Source organism: Elaeis guineensis, chromosome 1 (genome assembly GCF_000442705.2).
Source record: "Elaeis guineensis isolate ETL-2024a chromosome 1, EG11, whole genome shotgun sequence".
Lineage (NCBI taxonomy): Eukaryota > Viridiplantae > Streptophyta > Magnoliopsida > Arecales > Arecaceae > Elaeis > Elaeis guineensis.
This window is the reverse complement of record NC_025993.2, coordinates 143,470,333-143,483,412: the sequence shown is the minus strand read 5'-3', so window position 1 is coordinate 143,483,412 and position 13,080 is coordinate 143,470,333. Positions and strand designations below refer to the sequence as shown.

The window sequence follows — 13,080 nt, the reverse complement described above, 5'->3', positions numbered from 1 at the left end:
CCAACTGCAAACACTACAGAAAAAATGATCATTAACGATGCTATTAATATTATTTTACGATGCTTTAAAGCGTCGCTATTTAGCTTTACGACGTTTCGAAAAGTGTCGGCAAAGCGTCGCCTATGTAAGAGTGGAGACGAAAAGCGCCGACGCTTTTTAAAAGCGTCGTTATTTTTTAACGACGCTTTAAAGCGTCGTAAAATTGAACATTAACGATGCTTATAAGCGTCGTTAAAGTTGTCTTAACGACGCTTATAAGCATCGTTAAATATATTTTTAACAACGCTTTAAAGCGTCGCAAAATGCAATTTTAACGGTGCTTTAAAGCGTCGTTAATGACTCCGCGTCATCCACTCTACCAAGACGCTTTTCGAAGCGTCGGCTGTTTTGTCTTTAACGACGCTTATAAGCGTCGTTAAAATAATTTTAACGACGCTTATAAGCGTCGTTAAAGGTTTTAAGAGAAAAAAAAAAATACAGGTATTATCTACCAAAAAAAAAAATTACATACATTCCTGTACGAAATTATATCAATTATTCGAACATAAACCTGTACAATCACCACATTCACACCTGTACAATCACCACCATTCACATCAAAAGCAAATTTAAATAGAAAATTTAACCAAACCAAAAGATAATATTTTATATAAATAAAAATAAAGTACTAATCGTCCATTACAATCAAGAGTAATATAAATAAATATAAAAATATAATAAAAATAAAATAATATCAATCTGCAGGTGGATGGTCGTCGTTGTCTCCACGTGACGTGCCGCTATCTCGACGGGTGCCTGATATGCCAGGAGCCTACAAGAAACATATCAAAAGCATGATTTGCATATCTATAAATAAAAATATATAAATCATTAAATTAATACAAAAATATATATTTAATATTATGTGTTTACCTGAGATGAACCATACATCTCTAATAAAGATGTAAGGCGATCAATCTGTCCCCTCATGGCCTGCATCTCGGCACGACTCTGTCGCATCTCCTCCATCTCAGCGGCACGACTTTGTCTAATCTCCTGTATCTCCGCCTCGAGTCTGCGAACGCGTGAATCCTGAGCATCTGCTGCAGCATGCTGCGTATATCTACTAACCTCAGATAACTGAGTGGGGGTGACTCCTACTCCATAACCCCTCACTCGGCCGTAGCGCTCTGGTCCCATCAACTCTGTGAACACCTCGGCCTCGATACGGCTCTGCTGCGTAGATGCTGCGGACTCGTCGTCACGCTCCGCAATGAGAGATGTAGCCCTCTCCTGTATTTTTTTTTGAAAACAAGAGTTATACATTAATAGCTAACAAAATTAAATTTAAATCATTGCAAAAAATATAATATTAATAATACCGTACATATAAATCTCTCGACTCATCTCGAACAAAAGTACCATCCTGATGAGTATGAGTCATCCGGTAAAACTCCACTTGTCCGGGTTCTCTCCCATGCTCATCCTCCTACACAAATAATTTCAATTTTAAGCAAACAATTATAATAATTTAAAAAAATATATGAGTATCATGATACAGACATGGTCCACGATACATAATGATATTAGTTATATAAATATTTCAACATAAAAATTAAAAGTTAATTATGAAAGTTTAAGGAACATACAAACTCCTGTCGGAGTCGTGCATAACTCTTCGACCCCGATGTATGAGGAACAGACTGAGCTGCTCGTGCAGCTCTACCAATAGCAGAATAAGTCTGTAAAATAAAGTAAAGAACTTGTTATATATATAATGTATAATAAAAATCAATATTTTTATAAAATATTTAGGAAAAAAGATAATAAACAGATAATATATCTGTGCCCTCTCGAAGAACCAACAATGAACCAACTCCATCCACTGATGAGGGGGTACATCAGGAGGACAATTCCTAGCAACCTCCTCCTCTGTCATACCCTGTCTCATATAGTCCTTCTTCAATTGTGCTCTATATTCTTTCCATTTGCGGTTGAGAGACTTCATTACAAAATCATGAGTGGATGGAGGGAGAACAAACTTGCTTTATAAAAAAAAAAGTTAAATGAAATAAATTATATAAATGATTAACAATTAATATATAGTATGAACATCAATTCATTACCTCTATAACTCGGAGGAGCTCAACTTTGTACGTTGGAAGCATGTCATTCCATTTTGCATAGCCCAACGGACATAGCTGAGGCCTCCGAGCAACAGTCCCCAAAAATGAAGTCAATAAGCAGGCAGCTTTCTTAATTGGCTGACCTAGCTGATTGCACTCCACAACAATCCTCTCGCCCTCACGCATCTGCCACACATCTCGTACTACTGTGGGTCCGCGTCTGGGGCGTACTCTCCCGGATCCGTCTGCAAAAAATACATAAAAGTAACTATATCATAAATATATATAAAATGAAATAAAAAAAAATTACATGAAAGACAATATATACCCTGCACGTGTATCTCATCATATGGCTGATGAACAGGAGGATCATGCTGTGCTGATGATGAAGGACAGGGCTCAGAATGCTGGGCAGCTGAACTGGCCTCAGGCTGCTGTGCTGAAGAAGACGTACCGGCCTCTGTCTGTGAAAACTGGAACTGCACACCAGCATATCGTCTCCTACGACGCATGATGTCACCTAGCATTTATATAAATAAAAGGTAGAATCAGTTAATATATGGAGTAAAATAACATAATAATTAATGCAAAATATATACATCATAAATAATTATTACCAGTAACAATCAAGCAGTAGTGTTTTCTTCGAATTCTGTTCTAACCAACGTCGTCGTAGCATTTAAATCATCAGCTGGCACAAAATTGTAGGGCATACATTGTGTATAAGTGTCATCGTCATCATCCTCCACTTGATTTCCCATATCATATAAGTCTCTAGGTTTTGTTTTGATGACAGTAAACCAATCTTTATCTTTTGCGTCTTGTACATAAAATACTTGACGAGCTTGAGATGAAAAAATGAATGGGTCATCCTTCAATAACACACCAGTGTGTATCAACCTTGAAAAATTTACAAGTGTAAATCCATTTACATCTTGTTTCAAACTCCTTGGTGAGTTTATGTCTATCCAATCACATCTAAACAGTACTACTTTAAATTTTTCATAATAATCCAACTCATAGATATCTTTAAGTACACCATAATAGGATTTTCCATCCGCTTCCACCATAACACCGCTATTCTGTATTTTTCTAAATTTCTCCCGTTCTCTAGTCTGAAATTTAAAGCCATTAATTATGAAACCATTATATCTATTCACAATCTTGTTAGGTCCTCGAGCAAGAGCTATTAGTTCATCTGAATTATTTGTCTCCATCATCTTTGATATCTAACAAAAAATGATATGACGAAGTGCAGTTGAGTTAAGAAATATTAAATATGTATCAAAAATTAATATATCCCATAATTAAATATAAATCATACCTGATTCGAAAGCCACATAGGGAATAACTCGACCAACCATCGCTGTTCAATCCTTGCATTAGGACGAATGTTATGATTGGCTCGTCTCTGATAAATTAAAAATTTACTGCATAAAATATAAATATATCATTTAGAACATTATATATAATATAAAATTTAAATTTTGATGTTATTCCTTAAATATACTAACCTGCGATGGTCAGATATTATGTCACTATGAAGTAACACATAACGATGTGCTTGTGCTAAGGATTTTTGATCAAGTACAATACTTTCAGCTCTTCCCAAGAATTTTCCAGCAGTTAAGAACTTATACAGTTCTGCATTCTCCACAAAGTCATTATGCCGTTGAGGTCGACTAAAAATAGTCTCTACACCTTGAAGATATCTTGAACAAAATGTCAAACATTCATCCGCAATATATGCTTCAGCAATAGAGCCTTCGGGATATGCTCTGTTTCGCACATAATCTTTAAGACGCACAAGATACCTTCAAGAATTAAATATTTATTAAAATATCAGTATGCTGTTGTTTCTAATAAAATTATCAAAAGATTTAAGATTTATAATAATACCTCTCAATAGGATACATCCATCTATAATGTACCGGTCCACCAACTTTAACTTCTGAAGCTAGGTGAATGAGCAGATGTACCATAATAGTGAAAAATCCAGGAGGAAAAATCTTTTTCATCTGGCAAAGTGTAATTGCAATATCGGATTCTAACTGATCAAGTTCCCGAGGATCAATAACTTTGAAACATAATGCCTTAAAGAATGACAATAATCGAAGTACAATTGTAACAACTTGTTTCGGCAATGACGATCTTAAAGCTATTGGAAAAATATCTTGCATCAATATGTGACCATCATGACTTTTAAGATTTGAAAGTTTTCGATCCTTTAGATGCACACATCGTGAAATATTTGATGCATATCCGTCGGGTACTTTGATACTTTTCAAAACTCCCAAAAAATTATCTTTTTCTCGAGCAGACATTGTGTAACATGCAGGAGGCACATAAATTCTATCATTAGCAAGCATTTTAGGATGAAGTTCCTGTCGGATACCCATTTCTTTTAAATCAAGACGTGCCTTCATGTTATCTTTGCTCTTTCCATCAAGGTTTAAAAATGTTCCAAATAAATTATCGCAAACATTCTTCTCTATATGCATGACATCAAGATTGTGCTGAATAAGATTATGTTTCCAATAAGGTAAGTCAAAAAAGACACTTCATTTTTTCCATAAATATTTACTTGGCTGTTGTGTAGATGCTATCTGTGTGTCTTCCTCATTTTCATCCTCGAAATAATTGTCTGGATCTTGAAACACCTCTGCATCTATAGTACTGATACTGACTTCCTCTGGTAACCCTTCGTGCACTGAGCTTTCAACATCATCCCTTCCTCTTTTTTTAGAGGACTTTGAGTGCTTACCATAGCTGTAATTCATGCCATCCATTTGTCTATGAACATCAGTTCCAGAAGGTGGAATAGGGGCACATCCCAATTCTATAGTACCATCAAACAAATCTTTCTGAAATCGAAACGGATGATTTGCTTCCAACCATCGACGATGTCCCATGTAACAAAATTTACCTCCATGTTTTAACCAAATTGAATGTGTTGAATCTCCACAACAAGGACAGCGACCCGTCCCTTTGTACTCCAGCCAGATAAATTGGCATATGCTGGAAAATCAGTAATAGTCCATAACAAAGCTGCCCGTAGTTTAAATGTTTGGTCATTGGAAGCATCAAATGCATCAACACCCTCCCATAACTGTTTCAATTCCTCTATCAAAGGCTGTAGAAAAATATCAATATCATTGCCTGGACCCTTATCTCCTGGAATAACCATTGACAAGATAAGTGATGATTGTTTCATGCACATCCACGGTGGCAAATTGTAAGGTATCAAAACGACTGGCCAAGTACTGTAGGTAGAACTCAGGGTCCGAAATGGATTGAAGCCATCAGAAGCTAAGCCAAACCTAACACTGCAAACATCAGAGGCAAAATTAGGATGCCTATCATCAAATGCTTTCTATTGAAGACTATCTGCTGGATGTCTCAACATTCCATCCTTTGTACGTCTTTCATGATGCCATCTCATTGATGAAGCTGTTTTTGATGATGCATAAATCCTTTTCAATCTAGGTATAAGAGGAAAGTAACGCAATACCTTGGCCGGTTTCTTTTTACTCCGCGTTGCATCCACTTCATTCAGTACATCGTCTCGATCTTCTTTTTGTGTTATCCATCTTGAAGATCCACATACATTGCATGACTCTTGATTAGCATTTTCACCCCGATATAACATACAATCTTTCGGACAACTATGAATCTTTTTGTATCCAAGATCCAATTCTTTTACTACTTTCTTGGCTTCATAATACGATGGTGGTAAACGAGTGCTTTCTGGAAATGCATCCTTTAATAACTTGAGCAGCATGGTAAAACTCTTTCCAGACCATCCATTCAAATATTTTATATGAAATAAATGTACAAGAAAAAAAATCTTAGAAAATTTTGTACAATCCGGATATAATTCTTCGTCTGCATCTTTCATTAAGGTGTGATAACGAGCTGTCTCATCATTAGATGTATGTATGGGCTCCTCAACATGCATACGTTCCGTATGCGTACATCCATCAAACATCCCAACTGTTTTTTGTATACTACTGGATTCTCCTAAATTTTGAACATCAAATCTAAAAGCATCTGTGATCAAACCCCTTATATCATCATCTCTTGCAGAATTGTCTTCTAGGCTAGTGGATCCAAAATGAGTCAGGGGTTGGTTACATGATGATGGCAACATAGATTCTCCATGAAAAATTCAGTCGGTATAACCTCTTAAAAAACCATTCCATACCAAATATTCTTCAACATTTTGTGGATCTAAAGAAGAACTATTTACACATTTCCGACAGGGACATAAAATCTTTTCATTCAAACTACTTTTCTCCATACCAAATTTAATGAAGTCATGAACTCCATCTAAATATTCTTTACTATTCCTTGGTTTATTTATCCAACTTTTGTCCATTGTAGGATAAAAATGATCGAACTTGCAATTTATCTAAAAATAAAAAAATTATACAATCTATATTAATGCAATGAGTAAAAAATATCAGTCATTTCATAAAATTCAAAAAAATAACAGCTAGATAAAGTTTACATAGTAAATGCTTGCTATCATCAACTAATAGGTAAAGAAGGTCCTATCCCATTCAGAAAATGCATTAATTCTATAGGTCAATTACAGAAATCAAATGATATGCAACAAGAGCCGAAAAAAATTTCGGCAGCATTTCCCCTTAGTTCTTCCGTATAGGAAGAACAAAAAGAAAATACCATCCGAAATTTATTCCGAACCCTCAGCATACCATTTGAATATGGTAATGACCTATAGAATTACTCACATTTTCCAAACTGTCCATACTGGACAATCAATTGATCAATGTACATAATTCTTTTATCCGTACAAAAATAAATAAATGTACGGATACAATAGAATATGTACATTAATCAAAAGACGGGTCTATGTTTCTATGCAATGCAATTTTTTTTAAAATTAATTCATAATTAACTTGATTTAATACCTGATACTAACTTGAGGAGTAATGAAGAAAGAAACTTGGCCCAGCTTAATCCAGATACTTAGTCTTCATCAGTCACGAAGATAAGGATAACGTAGGCCACACGATATCAGGGTCCAGCCACATAATGAGCACCACATGTCAGATAAGCAATCAATCAGAATTCATGAAACTATGAAATTATCCATTCATCAAGCATGTAGCACAACCTTAATTAATTGTACTATATAGAATGTTTAAAGAATTTTTAAAGAAATTGAAAATATAGAATGTTAAGAAAAGTTTGGTACATTGATCTTTAAAGTAAGATCAACAAAACTAACACTACAAAACAAAGGTTATGGAGGTCTGGTGCGTTTATCATAACACAATGCATGCTCAGCACACACCAATATAGAAAGGTACACAACATTGTTAATTAATATTGTATCCACAGATTAGCAAAGATAAGGTACACAACATCATCGAATATTTTTTTTTCAGCTTAATTCCTTCTCATCATTAGATTAATATCATTTTCTCTCATCTAATTTTTTTTAATTATGTTAAATATAAAGTATATCAATACCTATTTTGAAAAATTATAATATGTGAAGTTGTACCTTAAGGATGATCATTTTTTGGGATCAAATTAAAAAAAAAAATCCATATTTAATTTTTAATTTTAATTATTATTTTTTATTTATACATAATAGCTAAATCTTTTTTAGAAAATTCTATTCAAATTTTCAATAAGAGAATCAAGTCACCAAGTAGAAAATGGATCTAATTCTTTTGTCCCTCATGTCACTTAAATTCATCAACTAATATTATATTTTATTTATAATAATATTTATACACTGCCTATGATTATCCTTTTCCTCTCCCAGTAAAAGTAACCTAATTACTGACCAATAAAATGTTTATTCAACCTCAGACTTTTTTAGCTCTTATAATATCTGATGACAATTAATGTGCTACATATGCAATGACTTGGGTCGCTGGCCAAGACAGCTAAAGAAAAGGTAATATTGAGTTCCTTGGCCATGCAGCCATGCTTAAATGCCCAAAGCTTCTCCATGCACAGTCAATATGGGACTAAATATAAATTTTCATACAAAAAAAAAATAGTGATGTCATAGAATTTCAATCAAAAAGGGGGATTAGAATGTATCATTTAAGTTTTTTTTGATCCCATGTATAACTAATAGAGGACTAAATACATACTTGCATGGTTTCTCAAATTCTCCTAATTTAAGCTCTCATGTCCTAGCCAAGCTAATTAGAGATCAATTTCAAATATAATTATGAACACTATGATGATCTCATAGAGAGCCCCAAGAAGAGCCCCAAGAAGTAGCTTAAATGTCTAAGACCTTCCAAGTACATAACTAATGGGATAAAATTTCTATAGTTGGCCGGGCCATGGAAAAAATTATGGTCATGCCATCATCGTCTGCTATGTGCCCCCCACCCATAAAAAAAAAAAAAAGTTTCATCTTCTCCGCGCCCAACCCCCCCTTCGACGGCTCCACCTCGACGCCAGCACCCCGGCCCCCCACCCCACCAGTGCTCCCCCCTGCCCCGACACCTGCACCCCGGCCCCCGACTGCCTGCACCCTGGCCCCCCGACTTCTGCGCCGCCCCACCGCAGCCCCCTTCACCCCGCCCCGGCCCCCCATCTCTCTCTCTTTGTTGACGGTTTCTTCACGCCCCCCATCCCGACACCTGCAGCTTCTCCCACTCTCGGTCCCTCCCTCCCCCTCCCCCCAACCTTGCGATTCCCTCCCCTTTCTTAATCAAATGAATGCGGTCGGCATTTGAGACGAGCCAAATCAACGAGGTGGCATGAATTCGGGGGCGGAGATGATGGAGGAGGAAGAGATCTCACCTGACCACGGGAGGGGAGGACGGCCGGTGCGGCGTGGACGGCGCTGCGAAGATGGCCGCCGGGAGGGGAGAGGAGAGGAGGGCCGGTGGGGAGGGGAAGATGGCTTGGACCGCGCGGGTGGGCGTCGACAGATGCGGCAGCAGAGGGGATCGAGCGGCAGACGGTGGCCGTGAGGCGTGGACGGCGGGTGCGGTGCCGGCGGCGGAGATGGGCCGGGGTCGGCGGAGAGGAACGGGTGGATTAAAAACTGATCGGCGGTAGATAGATTAGGGCAGGCGCGGGGGTATAAAGGAACCTAACGACGCTTTTTAGCGTCGTTAAATAATGACGTAAAAAAGCGTCGGTATTGTTTTTATTTCACGACGCTTTTGCTAAAAGCGTCGGCGTTGACAGTCCTCAAACTTTACGACGCTTTTAAACGTCGTTAACAATCGACGCTTTTTAAAAGCGTCGGCAGGTCAGTGCAACCTGCCGACGCTTCCTAAAAGTGTCGGCAAAAAACAGTCGGTATTTCACTATTTTCTTGTAGTGAAAGCTGAAGTGTCTGATCTAGATCGATTCAAATGCTGGCTTGTCATCTTAAACATTTGAAATGTATCACCCAAATTTTTGATGCCATCAGTATGGTTTGCTAATTGATATCGCAGCTCTCTTTGAGCCATTTTTGCAAACGTAGATCTAAGGAAAACTGGATTCATATAGATCTCTCCCCTTAATTCAGGCAAATTTCATTTGAATATACGTTCATATGGTTTATCAATATTTCTGCTTATATTTGATCCTAGGTATTTTGATAATATTACAAGAGAGTTTTTGTGCACTGTTTCGGTGCAATAAAATTGATGTAGAGTGCACCATTCAATCATATTCGACTATATAGTGCACTTAATGATGGGACGGACATTTAATGCTGTTCAGCTTTTTTTTTTTAATTTTTAATGATGAAAATATCCATCGCTTATAGAACAAAGAAAGAACGTATTATTACTTTCTGATGCTTTGTATGGCTTTCAGTGAATATATATTATATTTTGAACAATATATATGATTTTCTATATCTCTATAACGTCATAAACAGTATATATAACTTTCTGATATCTTATATGGCTTTCTGTGAATATATATAATATCCTGAATAATATATATGACTTTCTGTGAATATATATGATATTTTGAATAATATATATAGCTTCTTAATGCCTTATATGACTTTCTGTGAATATATATGACGTCTTGAATAATATATATGACTTCTTATGAATATATATGATATCCTAAATAATATATATAATTTTTTAATATTTTATATATATGACATCCTGAATAATATATATAGCTTTCAGATGCCTTATATAAGGCATATACGGCATATACGGCATCAGAAAATCATATAAGGTATCAAAAAATTATATATATTATTTAAGATATCATATATATTGACAAAAAATTATATATATTATTCAAAATATCATATATATTGATAAAAAATCATATAAGACATTAGAAAGTTATATATATTATTCAGAATGTCATATATATATTCATAGAAAGTCATATATATTATTCAGGATGTCATATATATATATATATATATATATATATATATATTCATAAAAAAAATTATAAGGTATTAGAAAGTCATATATATTATTCAGGATGTCAAATATATTCACAAAAAATTATATATATTGTTCAGGATGTCATAAAAATATAAAATCATATATATTATTCAAGATGTCATATATATTCATAGAAAATTATATAAAGTATCAAGAAGTCATATATATTGTTTAGGATATCATAAAGATACAGAAAGTTATATATATTGTTCAAGATGTCATATATATTCATAAAAAGTCATATAATAAATCAGAAAGTAATAATATTGTTCTTTCTTTATTTTATGAAAGAAAGAATATTTTCATTATAAAAAATTAAGTAATATTTAATATTTATCTCATTATTAATTATGCTATATGATTTCATATGATTGGATGGTGCGCTCTATATCAATTTTGCTATACTGCATGCAGTGCACTAAGATTTACTCAATTCTTCAAGCTATAACAAAGCACTGTGAGTAAAAATGGGTAGGCTTGGGCTCAAAGGCTTACCAAATAAAACCCATTATATTGGGTTCAACATTGGCCCAACCCCACATAGTCCATGGTCTCAAGCCTTGGCTAGATCCTCTCACACAAATTCAAATCGGCCGAAACAATCCCAGGCCACACAGGCCCAAACCTGCTGATATATATATATATAGTCATTAACATAAATCTTAATTTAAAATTTATTAATATTTTTTCATATGAACATTGTTGCGGCCAATCTTCTGTTGCGCCCGTCGCTGGAGAAAAGCACATGCAAAAGAAGTCCGCACTGATTGAAGTTGTGTCCGATGGAGATCCTCCGATGCTTAAGTCAGTAGAGAGTGGTGAACAGCAGATAGAATTTTGAAAGTGGCAGAGTCTCAGCCCAGAAGTGCCTTACCAAGTGCTGTTGATTTATCTCCTTTTATAGACGAATAGCTGGTAATTATTTGTAACGGTTAGATACGTAGATCCTGCACATTTTGGCATTATGTGATCGTGAGATGGGTGGTTATACCCGCCACTGATCATATTTTGGCCATCATGCACTTTTTGCACTGGCAGTTTCAGGTAAGCCGACTATATGTCGGTAACAATAATATGTCGATCATATGTTGGTAGTCGAGAAAATTCGAATGAGCATCGATTGGTAATTCTGATATGCCGATGGTCATCAATCTGAGATTAATCGAGTTGTCGTGGTTATCTGTCGATGGCTGAGGATGGCCGACTGTATGTCGGCCAACTAATCGTTAGTCGGCATTGTATGTTCATGAGGTCGATTTAGAGTCAGAATCGGAGGTCAATTGAATTGTCCCAACAGTTGCCCCCCACTCTCAAGTTCAAAGTAGTATGATATGCATGTTGTCATGTGGTCTGTCACGTTGGACAAAGAAAGTTTGTCACGTGTTGTCTCAAGCTCCAATTCAATTGCAAGCATTAATGATGTTTTAAAATACGAGAGGTCTCCAGCTATTTTGTCGTTTCGATAACTGTGAGATCATTATTGAGATGTCATTTCGGAAAGATAATTCGGTACCTAAAAAATTCGGACAATTTGATTCTGACTAGTAGATTTTGACCACATATCCAGATGTCATTGGCTCTATATCGTTCACGCAGATTATGATGAGGTGGCACGATCTGGGAGTAGGTGCGTCGAACCATCCGATCAATGATCGGTCTTAATGTAGTCACATGTCGTCATCTAAAGAGATCCGGATTTGAATAATTGCATCCGAATCATCGAGGGATCCTATATATATAAAGTCGCTTTCATCTGAATTTTATTTTTGCATTTGTCGCTTTTGTCTGCAACAGAAGGTTCCGCCCCAGTGTTAGGAGCTTTCGAAGCTTTCTTGTTCCTTGCATCATCTTTGGCTCCAGGTCAAATTCCCCTTTCCTTCTCTTAGGGTTTTCCTTCTCTTTTGGTTCTCATTTTCAATGGCAAGTAAGAAGGCTTCATCTTCTCGAGATAGTCAGTCGAAAAATCCGACTGATGATTCTCCTTCAGGTTCAGAGATGAAAGTCTCTTCATTATTTGGGCTCAATGTTGAACAACTCCGAGAACAGTACTGTATCCCGAAGCAATATCAGCTTTTCACTCCTGGTTCAGATAGTCCAGTGAATTTTTCTCCTCCAGATCAGGTTGCATTTTATGTCGAGGACCTTCAAGCCAGTCTTCGATTTTTGATTTCAGAGTTCGTTCGGAATCTTCTTGACTATTACAGTCTTTGTTCTACTCAACTGGCTCCGAACTCTATTCGGATGATTATTAGTTTTACTTTATTATGTCGTCTTATCCCAACTGATCCTCGTCCTTCTTTATTTCAAACTTTCTTTGTTCTCCATCCTCACCCTAAGGTCAAGGGTTGGTGGTTTTTCAATCCGAGAAAAGATCTTTCTTTTATCTCCGATCTTCCATCATCCATTCATGGATGGAAGAACTAATTTTTCTTTGCTTCTTCTTCATCTCCTTGGGGCTTTTCTTTGTGCTGGGGTGATCCGAGAACTTGCCCCAACGAGAATAGTCGGGTGGATTCTACCTATTGGAAAGACTTTCTTAAATTAAAAGATATGAA

At 36.1% G+C, this 13,080-nt stretch overlaps 1 protein-coding gene across 1 annotated transcript; it reads right to left on the bottom strand.

Moving 5' to 3' along the window:
* Positions 1-678: 678 nt before the first annotated feature.
* Positions 679-1,462, bottom strand: LOC140854806 (uncharacterized). Its single transcript, XM_073250852.1, has 3 exons — positions 1,367-1,462; positions 913-1,272; positions 679-811 (listed from the first exon to the last, which is right to left on the bottom strand). The coding sequence occupies exons 1-3, from the start codon at positions 1,421-1,423 to the stop codon at positions 734-736; spliced, it is 495 nt and encodes a 164-aa protein (XP_073106953.1). The 5' UTR covers positions 1,424-1,462; the 3' UTR covers positions 679-733.
* Positions 1,463-13,080: the final 11,618 nt, after the last annotated feature.